At 38.9% G+C, this 13111-nt stretch overlaps 1 protein-coding gene and 1 pseudogene across 2 annotated transcripts; both read left to right on the top strand.

Moving 5' to 3' along the window:
* The first annotated feature begins 337 nt into the window (after nt 1-337).
* LOC18013920 (pentatricopeptide repeat-containing protein At3g42630) lies at nt 338-2107 on the top strand. 2 transcript variants are annotated; one of them, XM_024153968.1, is made up of 2 exons: nt 338-516; nt 630-2107. In XM_024153968.1, the coding sequence occupies exon 2, from the start codon at nt 808-810 to the stop codon at nt 1837-1839; it is 1032 nt and encodes a 343-aa protein (XP_024009736.1). In that variant the 5' UTR covers nt 338-516; nt 630-807; the 3' UTR covers nt 1840-2107. The 2 variants fall into 2 exon arrangements, with proteins under 2 accessions (XP_024009736.1, XP_006418860.1); XM_006418797.2 differs by having other exon boundaries at nt 344-516; nt 682-2107.
* Nucleotides 2108-2841: 734 nt separating this feature from the next.
* On the top strand, nt 2842-12697 carry LOC18013912 (annotated as a pseudogene).
* The last annotated feature ends 414 nt before the right edge of the window (nt 12698-13111 follow it).

The raw sequence follows: 13111 nt of genomic DNA, 5'->3' as shown, positions 1-13111 counted from the left end.
TAAAATAAAAATAGATAAATTTAAAAATAAAAAATAAAAATATAATAAGATTAGCTGAAATTAAAAATAACATAAATTAAAAATATATAAAAAATACTAAAATTAAAAATAACATAAAATAAATTTAATACAACAACTGATTAATAGATATTTGAAAAAGTGCCTTTAAATGTAATGGTCTCATATATATATATAGTATAACTGTAGTGCCATAAAAATTGTTATGGACTTTTTAATAAGGAATAACTTTCTGAGGGGTCAATAAACAATTAATAAAAAAACAAACAATGCTGTGGCTGAGTTCTTCAATCTTCTCTCTGAGAATCTTCACAATCGGCGACGATAACAACAATGTCGACGGTTTGTTTTTGATGTCAAAAAAAAAAAAGAAAAAGAACAATGTCGACGCTTCTCACGACGGGATTCAATCTATCTCATCATCGCTCTTTTAGAACCCACCGTCTCAAGCTCTTATCTCGTTCCATAGATTCGTCTTCTTCTTCAATCTCTCGGAAGGTAATCTACACTTTTCCTCCAGTTTCTTCTATCGGACTGCCACCACAGTGACCTTGTTCTCGAAAATTTCCGGTGAAATCAAACTTGTTTCGACTCTTAATTTGATTTTATAGGGCAAACGAGTAAGTTTCACATCGTAGATTTGGTATCTACCTCTGTGTGCAGTTGATCAAAAACTCGAAGCTTTCTGGAGATTTCAGCGGAAAGATCAAAGTCGTAGACTATGCTCCACTAATCGAAAGCTTAAGCAAGAGAAGCTTGCCTGAAGTAGCTCATGAGGTTTTTATTCGAATGAAATCAGACAACTTGGTCCCTAACTATATAACCCTTTCCGCTCTTATGCTCTGCTTTGCTGAGAATGGTTCGGTTCATCGAGCTCGTAGTATCTGGGAGGAGATGTTAAACAGCTCTTTCGTGCCTGATCTCTTTGTCATCTCAAAGCTTATCTCTGCTTATGAGCAGATTGGTTGTTTTAGTGAAGTTGCCAAAATCACCAAGGAGATAGGAGCAAGGCATCCTAAGCTGCTTCCTTTCGTATGCTCGCTTGCTATTTGCTGTCTTGGAAAGAATGCGCAGTTAGAGTTGATGGAGGATACTATAGATGAATTGGATTCAAAGGGAATCTCTTTAGATGCCCGCACTTGTAAAGCAGTTGTCAGATACTATAGCTCTTTTAGTACATTGGAGAAGATGGAGCAGGCTTATAGCCGGCTCAAGAAGTCTGGAGTTGCGGTCGAGGAAGAAGAGATAAGAGCTGTGTTGTTAGCATACTTGAAACAAAGGAAGTTTTATCGGCTACGTGAGTTTTGTTCAGACGTTGGTCTTGGTAGAAGAAAACTTGGAAACGTCTTGTGGAATTCTGTGTTACTGTCGTATGCAGCTGAGTTCAAGATGAAAAGCCTGCAGAGAGAGCTCCTTGGAATGCTTGGCACGGGCTTCTCTCCTGACCTTACCACCTTTAACATCAGGACACTCGCGTTTTCTAGGATGGCTCTTTTCTGGGACCTGCATCTCACTCTCGAACATATGAGACGTTTGAAGATTGTTCCGGATCTTGTGACTTTTGGATGCGTGGTCGATGCATACATGGATAAGCGGCTATCGAGGAATTTGGAGTTTGTATACAGACGAATGAACTTGGACGATCCTCCTGTTGTCTTGACTGATCCACTTGTGTTTGAAGTAATGGGGAAAGGGGATTTCCATCTTAGCTCAGAAGCTGTTTTGGAGTTTGGCCAACGGAAAAACTGGACGTATAGAAAGCTAATTGGAGTTTATCTCAAGAAAAAGTTTCGGAGAGACCAGATTTTCTGGAATTACTAACCACCACCTGCCACCTCTTTTGCTGAAGAAGGCTCTCACGCTTTGCTTGGTATCACAATCTCCGTGATATACTTATCAAATGCTTGAAACACTGAGGCTCTGAGGTATCTCGCAACTAGGTTTTGTTAAATGTTGTATATACAGTGTTTTAGTTTTTTTTTTGTTTTCTTTATTTTGTATGGTCTAGAGTTAGACTTAGTTTAGCATGCCTCTAATGCACAATTGTTGGTTACAACTCTATTCTTTAGCAATGTATGTCCATATTTTTGTGTGATCCTTTTATTGGTTCACAAGTCATAAGCTTTTCTTGTCTCTTGATCTCTTCGGGTTTTAGCTGCTCAGACTTGTCAAATGAAACCTCTGATATTTGATCTTTTGGGTCTGCTCACTATAGAGGGTGAGCAATGTTCGTTATGATGAACATTAGTTTATAGTCACATAAACAGCTTGGTTCGGGTTTATATTCTTGGTGCAAAATCCTAGTTTATAATCTTGTGGTCACTGTGGTCAGTTTTGGGTTTGATGGAAGAAACAAATCACCTAAGCTGACTTGGCTGATATCTGCTCTTTATCTACTAATGTATGAGCTAGGAAGGCAGCCAGAGCTATTGAACTTGTCACAAGAAAGAAGGAGAGGTTTGATCATATATTCTGATTTACCGCAGAATAGACAAAGCATTTTGCTGGTTTAAAAGAATTGATTATTGGCATACTGTATGCATCTCATCAAGAACCGGTCAATCTGAATGATAAAACTAAAAAACATAACATTCAAGACAAAAACAAGAAAAGGAACAGAAAAAAAAACATCCCATGCATCATGAAGAGAAATTGTCAAGGCATAATTAGGAGGAAAATAAAGTGGTGTCTAAATATTCAGCCCACACTAATCAGTTGCCTAACAAAGTTCATAGGAGAACCAAAAAAAAAAACTTAAAAGAAGCAAACCATCCCCCACAAACAGAACAGAAATAAAGTGAAAGTAAGTTCATAGTCTTGAAAATGGCTAGAGACAAAGGATCACAGAGTTTCTGGATGATGATTACGTCATTCTTTGTGATATCTATGGTGTTAGCTCAAGAGAGTCTACAGTTTGTGTATTACAGCTTGGGAAAAGCAGATTTGTTTGCAGATGGAATGACAACTATCGAAGACGACAGGCGTCTGAAACTTACCAATAGTTCAATGAGAGCCACTGGACATGCCTTCATCAGAACACCAATAAGTTTTATAAACACTTCCCCTTATTTTTCGACTGAGTTTGTAGTTGTCATCATTGCAGAAGACAAGAACACTGAAACCAGAAAGAGTAGCCTTAAAAACTACGTCTAAGTTATGGTTTTTCTTTTCTCTTCAACGATTGATCTAACGTATGACGCTGCATAATCATATCTAGGGATATTCAGTAAGACAAACGATAACAGAACCGATAACCACATCCTTGCCGTAGAGCTTGACACCAATAAAAACCCTGAAGCTCTTGAAAACAGTGATAACCATGTGGGATAGATATTAATAATATAGTATCAGTCAAGTCTGAGAATACTAGTTACTTTGATGATACAACAAGGATGAATAGAACTATGGTGCTCAGAAACAGTGAGAGAATTCATGCATGGATAAAATATGATGGAGATCAGAAATGGCTAAATGTAACTCTTGCTCCTTTCGGAACCCCAAAACCAAGCTTTCCTCTTCTGTCAATACCCGTAGACCTTTCCAAAATCTTCAAGGAGCAGATCTATTTCGGTTTCTCTGGTTCAACGAGTGTGCTTACCAGCCATCAATATGTCCTTGGATGGTCACTTTCAATAGGCGGAAAAGCACAAAGTCTTGACATTGCTAAAGTTTTGGATCTCCCACACCATCAGCCTTCACCTCCACTCACTCAAGTCCAAGTGATTATAATCTCTGTTATATCAGCTGTAGTACTTCTGGTGATACTAAGTGGGATTATGTATGTCTACTTTAACAACAAGTACGCAGAGGAGTTTAAACAGTGGGAACAGGAGTATAGCCCCAAAAGATTCTCCTTCAGGACCCTTTATAGAGCAACAAGAGGTTTCAAGGAGAATCGGGTACTAGGAGTAAGAGGTTTCAGGAAGGTTTACTGAGGAGACTTACCTGATGGCACTCAAAATAGCAGTGAAGAGAATATCCAGAGGGACACGACATTGAATGAAAGAGTATGTTGCTGAGATAGCCACGTTGGGGAGGCTTGGACATAGGAACATAGTTCAGTTCTAGGGTATTGTAGGATCAAAGGAAAGTTTCTGTTAGTCTACGTGTATATGAAAAATGGTAGTGTTTCTGGTTACTTGTTACATGGTAACAGCCTGAGTTGGTCTCAGAGAGTACATATAGTGAAGGGAGTAGCCTCTGCCCTTCATTACCTTCATGAAGGCTGGGTTCAAGTTATACTTCACAGAGATATCAAAGGGAGCAATGTTCTTTTAGATGAAAATCTGAATGGGAAACTTGGAGATTTCGGTATTGCCACCACTACAAGAATATAGGCTATTAATAGCATTAGAAGATAGCGTTTTTGTTCATTATGCTACTATTAGTATACCTACATCTTTAATATAGCGTTTGGATATTTGAAGACGCTATGATATATTATTAAATTGAAAAACTAAAAATTTCGTGGGTTTTATAATGTTGAATGTTCTCTCTAATAGCAGATAATTTTTGAAAACGTTATAATATGTTTAGGCGGTCAAATTTTTCTAAAGACCCGCGACACTTAGAAAATTTAGCCTCCACAATTTTTTTTGGCTCTCTAATATCGTAAAATCCCCAATTTTCAGATCTAAAGAACTTCATCACCATTTTCAGTGTTCTTACCCTAATTCGACACTCTCCCAGACTAAACATCTCCATTTCGTACTTCCTATAACTCTAAATCTCAAATTTTCATTCTCCATTTATTTCTCATTGTACCCAGAATCTCTATATCGAAGAGTCTTATTTGCTCGATTTCTGAGCATACCAAAAAACCCTTTCCAAACCCGCGACTGTGAAATCCCAGACTCTCCGGATTCGTTCCTAAACAAATCTTCTGCGGATCTCATTTAGCGAAGGTGAAATCGAGTTTACATTTAGCGAAGGTGAAATCGAGTTCCCTTTTAAGTTCTCTTTTATGTTGCCTGTCTTCTTGCATTTTGAACTCAGCTTCGCATGTCGATATGCAGGAAGATTTCTTTTGGCGAGGAAGAACAAACACAATCAGGTATCCCAAATCTATTTGATTTCTGACAAGATTATAGTGTCGTTCTCGCCTAAACCTTACTGTATTTGGGTTTTTTATATACACAATTTGGTCAGAGCTGTTGTAAACATGAAAGCTTGGGTTTGGTTGCCAAGGTATTAATTCGACTGCTTTTCACATTTTTCTTGATTTCATTTTCCGTATAGGGTTTAGATCATTGTATTTCCGAATTCATTTATATTTCAATTTGATAGGAATAGCCTTGAATATGAGGAAGGAGCAACTAAGTTTCTCTCTGATTCAGCAAAAAGATTAGGTTATCCTTCGGAGATATTCTGTCCTTGCGTTGATTGCTGAAATGTTTGCCACCAATCAACTCAGACTGTGTTGGAGCATCTAGTGATACGAGGGATGGATCAGAAGTACAAGAGAAGTCAATGTTGGAGCAATCACGGGGATAAAAGGAATGAGAAGATGAATGATGTTGATGCGTCTGAGTATGAGGCGTATGATCTGATTAGGACTGCTTTTATGGCAAGTGAAAGCAAGAAACCATCTCAGCAGCAGAATGTAGATCAGTTCGAAGATACTGACGCAGATACTGAGTTCAAGAAGAAGTTAGAGGATGCAGAAACTCCCTTGTACTCGACGTGTATGAACTATACCAAAGTTCAAGCAATCATGGCACTATACCGAATAAAAGTCAAGAGTGGGATGTCAGAGAACTACTTTGACCAGCTTCTGACGCTAGTTCACGATATGTTGCCACTCGACAATGTTCTACCTAAGTCTACTGATGAGATGAAGAATTTTTTGAAGATGTTTGGGTTCGACTATAATGTGATTCACGCCTGCAAGAATGACTGCATTCTTTATCGGAATCAGTATGAGGAGTTGGTGAGCTGTCCAAGATGTAGTGAATCAAGGTGGGAAAAGGATAAACACACATGTGAGGAGAAGCAAGGGATTCCAGCGAAAGTGCTCAGATATTTTCCGATTAAAGAAAGACTTAGGAGGATGTTTAGATCAAAACGGGTAGCTGAGGCTTTGTGTTGGCACTACAGTAATGGTAGTGAAGATGGTACTATGTGGCATCCAGTTGACTCCTTGACTTGGTTTCAGGTCAACGAGAAATGGCCGGAGTTTGCTGCTGATGCTAGAAACCTTAGACTAGGGATTTCTACAGCTGGCATGAATCCCTTTTCGATCCAGAATACAAAGTATAGCACATGGCCGGTGCTCTTGGTCAACTACAACATGGCACCAACTGACTGTACGAGAGCAGAGAATATCATGCTGACACTGTTGATCCCTGGACCAACCGCACCTAGCAACAACATTGATGTCTACTTACATAAGTAGCCGCTGATAGATGATTTGAAAGATTTGTGGATTTAAGGTATAGAAGTTTATGATACCTTTAAGAAGGAGAGTTTCACTCTTAGAGCCATGTTGCTGTGGAGCATCAGCGACTATCCTGCGTTAGGGACATTAGCTGGATGTAAGGTCAAGGGGAAACAAGCTTGTAATGTATGTGGAAAGGATACACCATACAGGTGGTTAAAGTTCAGTCGGAAGCATGTATATATGGGCAACAGGAAGCGACTAAGGCCTGGTCATCCATACCGACGTAGAAAGGGGTGGTTCGACAATACCATAGAATCTGGGTCTGCGAAAAGAATTCAGAGTGGAACAGACATATTTGAGAGCCTTAAGGATTTTAGGAATGATTTTGGAAGACCTTTGGATAAGAAGAAAGGTAAGAGAAATAGAAACGATGTCGACGAAGATGATGTGATATCAACAGAAGAATATGAAGACGACAATGACCTATGGCGATGGAAAAAAGGTCTATATTTTTTTAATTACCGTACTGGAATGTTAGTACTCTTTATAATCATTTTTCTTGTTGGTAGCTTAAGATGCTTAATTATATTTCTGAAAGTTGTTTATACTATATGTGGCAGGATCTGCCTGTGCGGCACAACATTGATGTCATGCATGTCGAGAAGAATGTCTCTGATGCATTACTTGCAATTCTGATGCATAGCCAAAAATCTAAGGATGGGTTGAAAGCAAGAAAAGATTTAGAAGACATTGGTATTCGTCGCAACCTACATACTCAGGTACTGGGAAAAGAACTTACTTACCTCCAGCTGCATATTGGCTTTCTAAGGAAGAAAAACAGATATTCTGCAAAAGGCTATCTAAATTCAGAGGGCCAGATGGATATTGTGAAAACATTTCTAATTGTGTTTCTGTTGATCCGCCTATTATTGGTGCTATGAAGTCACATGACCATCATATATTAATGCAAAATTTGTTTCCTGTTGCATTAAGAGGTTTACTGCCAAATGGTCCTCGGGTTGCAGTGACTCGGCTATGCAAATTCTTCAGTAGACTGTGCCAACGTGTTATAGATCCAGAGAAATTACTAGCATTAGAATCAGAGATTGTGGAAACTATGTGCCAGATGGAGAGATTCTTTCCGCCTTCACTTTTTGACATCATGTTTCATCTACCAATACATCTTGCAAGAGAGGCACGCTTGGGTGGGCCGGTACACTTCAGATGGATGTATCCATTTGAAAGATATCTCTTTCTCCAGTTATATACTTCATTATAATTCTACACCAATACGTACCTATTACTTGTAATCTTTTTATCACTGATATGTAGGTATATGAAGACACTAAAGGGATATGTCAAGAATTTTGCTAGGCCAGAAGCGTGTATGGCTGAGGGATATTTGGCTGGTGAATGCATTGCATTTTGTATGGAGTTTCTACAGAAGTCTGTACCAGTTCAAGAAGCTATTAATCGTAATGAAGATATTGAGGCAGATCAAACTGTTCTCGAAGGCCGGCCACTGCTAAAAGCTACAGAAGTTACACTTTCAGATAAAGATCGAGACATAGCTCATCGGTATATTCTCATGAATACAGCAGTTATGGATCCATATGTTCAGTAAGTGCATTTTTTTTACAGTTAGTATTTTAGTGTATGAGATACTAACTTCGATGTATTCAGATTGCATTTGGAAGAACTGCAAACTAAAGATGCAAGATGCGCCAAAAATGAAACATTACTGTGGAAATATCATAACGAAAGATTCTCCCAGTGGATCAAACAAAAGGTTAGATCGTTTAGAAATTTTTTTAATACTTAACTAGCAGACTCGTTTATACATAAACAAATTGTCTAATGTCTTTTGGTAGATACCTACGAACTCGAAGGACCATTCAACTAAGCTGAGATGGCTTGCTTTTGGACCCAGACACGTTGCCCAAACCTTCAAGGGTTTCATTATAAATGGCCATCGATTTCATACTGAAGATGTTAAGCGGAAGACACAAAACAGTGGAGTAACCTACGAAGCATTTTCGATGTGTAGAGCTACTGCTAAAGATACGAGACAGATGGCTGACATAGTAGCATTCTACGGAGTGATAAAGGAGATCATATTGCTTGACTACCACATGTTCCAGGTTCCACTATTTAAGTGCATTTGGGCAAACAAAGGTAATGGGGTAAAGGAGGATGCAGGGTTTACGCTGGTTAATCTCCATGTAAACCAAACATCATTCTCGAATGATCCTTTCATTTTGCCGTCCCAAGCTAAACAAGTGTTCTACTCTAGGGAAGATGACTCTTCCCCTTGGTATGTTGTGATGAGGGCTCCTCCTAGAGGATACCATGAGTTAGAGACTGAAGAAGAGTTCATTTCTGCACACTCAGCAGGCCAAACATTAGAAGATTTAGGCGACCAATCTTCTGATGATGAGAGTTTTTGTGTTAGGAATGACTGAGAAGGCGTGCTTGTTGAGGGTTGATATTTCCGTTTTAACTGAATAGTCTGGTTGTGTTTCAGGTACTTGATTAAGATGAATCGTGGAGCCATCCAAGTCCGTCGCAGTAAGCGTCAGCAAGGCCTCGACGTGAGTCCTCACGAGTTGTTGAGTGCAAAGAAAAACAGGAAACAAGCCCCAGTCGATAATGACGAAATTCCATGCGAGAATGAGGGTTCAAAGAGTGATGAGTACTTTTCGGAAGACGATGGGAATGGCATTGCTGAGGAGGACCAACAGAGTAAAGAACCATCACGAATGGAGGAGGATAATGTAGCTGACGAAGAAGTTGAGCAACAGTTACCCGATACTGAAGAAGAAACTGCCCAGCCTCCAGCGAAAGGAGTTTCCATCATGTCAGACGAGGTTCAGACACAACAGTCAGAGACTAAAAGGAGGAATACCAGAGGTCCAACTAAAATGCGCAAGGTGGCAAAAAATCCCGAGGACAAAGTAGATGTGGAGTTTACATCTATAGGTGAGCATGCCGGTAGTGGATCAGTAACTCTTTCTTCGTTTCTTGGTCCTCTTGTGAGAGAGCATGTGCCAGTAACTCTAGATGACTGGAGACATCTTGATGAGAGTGTGAAAGACACAATGTGGGAGGAAATTCAGGTTCGATTATTTATGGTATAAGTGAATACAAATACATGTATGTGGAAAATGGTCTTTTAATGATTCACTTGGACTTGTTTGGCAGGGGAGGTTCAATTTGAAAGAGGACTGGCAAAAAGAATCTGTATTTAGACAGATGGGTTGTCTATGGAGGGCTTCTAAATCTAGGCTTGTTTCCCAGGTTCGAGCAATAAAGAGCAAGGCAGAACTACAGAAATTAAAACCGAGCAACATCCACTCTGCATCCGCTTGGAAGACTTGGGTGAAAAGCAAGATCAGTTCAGCTTTTAAGGTTTGTATATTACACTCATATATGTGTCATATGATTTTTTTGGTGTGTCATATGATTTTTTCTGTCCTTAGGAAAAAAGTGACAGATATAGGCAACTGAGGAAAGGCCAGATTCCTCACACTACCAGCCGTAAAGGAATGATTCGCTTAGCTCACGAGATGGTATGTTTGTTTATAATGAGTTATTGGTTAGTTGGTTTAAGTAATATAGAAATAACCATAGCTTATCTGCACTTGTAGAAAAAGAACAGTTCTGATCCTAGGAAAGTTACAAGAACAAAAGTTTGGGTAGCAGGACACACGCATTCTGATGGAAGGCCTGTCAGGAAAGAATTTGCGGAAACTATTGTAAGAGTACATTAAATTACAACAAATATATGTTTCGCCCTGACATTGTTGAATACAGTAGAATGTACATTATATTTGCAGGAAAAAGTGAAGACCATTGATAGTGAAATGGACTCTACGTCGACGTATAATGTCAGAGAAGATGCCGTCAGTCAAGTATTGGGAAGAGACAAACCAGGAAGGCTTCGAGGGATGGGAAGAGGGGCTACTGTCACTAAGTTAGCTTTCTTACAAGCTAGAGACTCGCATGTGCAAAAACTCGAAGCCACACAAGCAGAATTACTTACTAAGCTTGAACAGTTACAAAACACGGTTAGTGACTTAGCTAGAAAAAAGGTTAGTGTATAAAGTTTCCTAAATCATCGAAATGAACTGTTTATTGATTAGCTGTTTATAGGTATCTAATATGTCTGCTTATTATTCAACTTGATAGAGAGAGTATGGTGAGGTCTCTAAGTCTGACCTAAGCGATGTTAGCAAAGGAGGCATTAGGTGCCAACTTCTGGATTGATATTCGAGGAGTGATGTGGTTGTTGGAGAAGGAGAGTTGTGCTCAAATGAACCAACATATAAGATAGGTTGAATTCCTCTTGGTCCTAATGCTGCTGCTGTATTTGTGAAGTGTGCATCAGTCGGAGAAGCATACGTCTGGAGACCTACACCAACCATTGTCACACTTGGTCAAGCTGTAGGAGGTAAAATAGCATGGCCAGCTGAAAAAATAATTTTAGACAACGGTGTTAACTCTCCAACTACAGCCGAGTCAGAGGTAAATTAAGTACGATCGAATTTGTATTTTTTTCAGTTTTTTTTTTCGTTTTAGGATTATTTGTAATTTGATATACGTATTTGCATGAGTCATTAGGATTTCGACGAGTCTACACAAAGAGTTCGAATTTTTGATTGGAATGTGGAAGATGAAGTTATTGGTGAAGGTATTTTGTTATCAACTGACCCAACAGAATTGGTCAACAACATTCCTCTAGGACCAAATGCAGCAGTTCTGAAAGTCGAGTTGGTGTTAAAACCTGATGCCTATTTATGGCGACCAAGTGCTGAAATCACCTTGATGGGTGATGCACTTAATGAGCACATCACATGGCCTACACATAGGGTACAATATGTTAATCTACCAGCACGGGATGAGTCAAACAAAAAATCAGCTCAGGTAAGTTCTTACGTTACTTTGAATTTAGGATAGATAGATCTTTGACTGAGTCTGAGAATATAGCATTAGGTTTGGAATTAGTTGATGTTGCTGTGATGTTATATTGATGTGTAAAGTTTTCATTGGTAGAGTGGTAGTACTAGCACGGGTACCAGCAATGGTGCAAAACAGAAGTGCATTCTGTTGGACTGTCAGAATACTGGGCAGCGAGTTGCCATAGGTCGTATTTCTTCAACTGATCCAGCAGAGAAGGTCCATTTTGTACCCTTAGGTCCCAATGCTAGCAAGGTCTGGGTAGAGGTTTCTAAGATGGATGGTGCACGAGTGTGGAGACCGAATTCAGAAGTCGAGTACATTTCCGATGCAGTAGGAACAACAGTAGCTTGGCCGAATGATAAACTTATTATGCTTTGAGATTGTGGTTTGAGTGTAATATTACTCTGTAACTCTTTCCTTGATAATTATGTTGAACATATTTGTATCTTACTCATAATTAATGTATTGGGCTTTTAATATGCGTAGTCTTTTTGATTTGTTAGTTTAAATTTATTAATTATTATCAAATTATCCAAATAACAAAACCCAAACCATTACATTTTATATAAATGCTATGTCTAATATGAATAGCAATTTTAAAAACGCTGTATATAAAATTTTTAATGACTAAAAGCAAACGTTATTGTAAAATATATAGTAGCAGTAACTAACACGCTATAGTATATACACGTGTTATAGCAGGACCAAAAACCGCTATCTAAAGTGCCCGATCTATTATGACGGGCGATGATAGAGCGCTTTAAAAAACGCTATCGTATCGTTAGATAGCGTTTTTTCGATGCTAACAATACTCGTTTTTCCTGTAGTGCAAGTAACAAGATCGTGGCACGACTCTCAACAATACATGCCTGGTAGGTACTTTAGACTATATGGCTCCAGAGTTAACCACAATGATAGTGCCCACAACGATGACTAACGTTTTTGCATTTGGAGCATTTGTGCTCGAGGTTATTTGTGGCAGGAGACCCATTGATACAAGAAGACCAAGCGGTGAGGTTAATTTGGTTCAGTGGGTTGCCAACTGCGGCTGCATAGGTTGTTTATTGGAGGATGCCATTGATAGGCGACTTGTAGGCAACTTTGGAGATGGAGAGGCCATGATGCTTTTTGAACCTTGGCATGATCTGCTTGGATAAGAACCCGGAAAAAAGGCCGACGATGTACGACGTGGTACAATATCTTGAAGGAAGCACAACTCCTCCAGAATTCTCATTCGACTCGGAAGAAATAGATAATGATGAAGAGGCAACACTAGCAGCAACCACATCAGGTTATTTTACTGAATTAGACACCATTAGCATCCTATTTGAGGGTTGCTGAAAGTCGTTTCTTATAAAGCAAACAATTAATTTCACTACAAGGTTTGTGCTTGCACAATCCTATGAGTATTAGTAGTATATGTTTTGTTTTTCTGCTTCAGTTTAAGTGTTTGTCTCAGACGCTGATTGGGAAAAGGGCCAAAATCTAGCTGAACTAAATTTTGTGGGCCGAAAAAAATCTGGACTATAATACGGTGCCAAAACCTAACTGAAGTCTAAAAGAATTTGAATTATCTATCTGAAATTATAAAAATGTGCTAAAATCTATATTGATCATCCCACCGTTAGTCAATGCTCACAGACTGATGAGGTGGCCGACATGTCACTGTTGCGATGTGACAATAATATCAAAAATATTGTCGTTTTAACTATTTTTGGACAAAAATCATTAAATTAAAACGAAGTCGTTTTAATT

Source organism: Eutrema salsugineum, unplaced genomic scaffold (genome assembly GCF_000478725.1).
Source record: "Eutrema salsugineum unplaced genomic scaffold, Eutsalg1_0 scaffold_4, whole genome shotgun sequence".
Lineage (NCBI taxonomy): Eukaryota > Viridiplantae > Streptophyta > Magnoliopsida > Brassicales > Brassicaceae > Eutrema > Eutrema salsugineum.
This window is presented reverse-complemented; position numbering and strand designations above follow the sequence as displayed.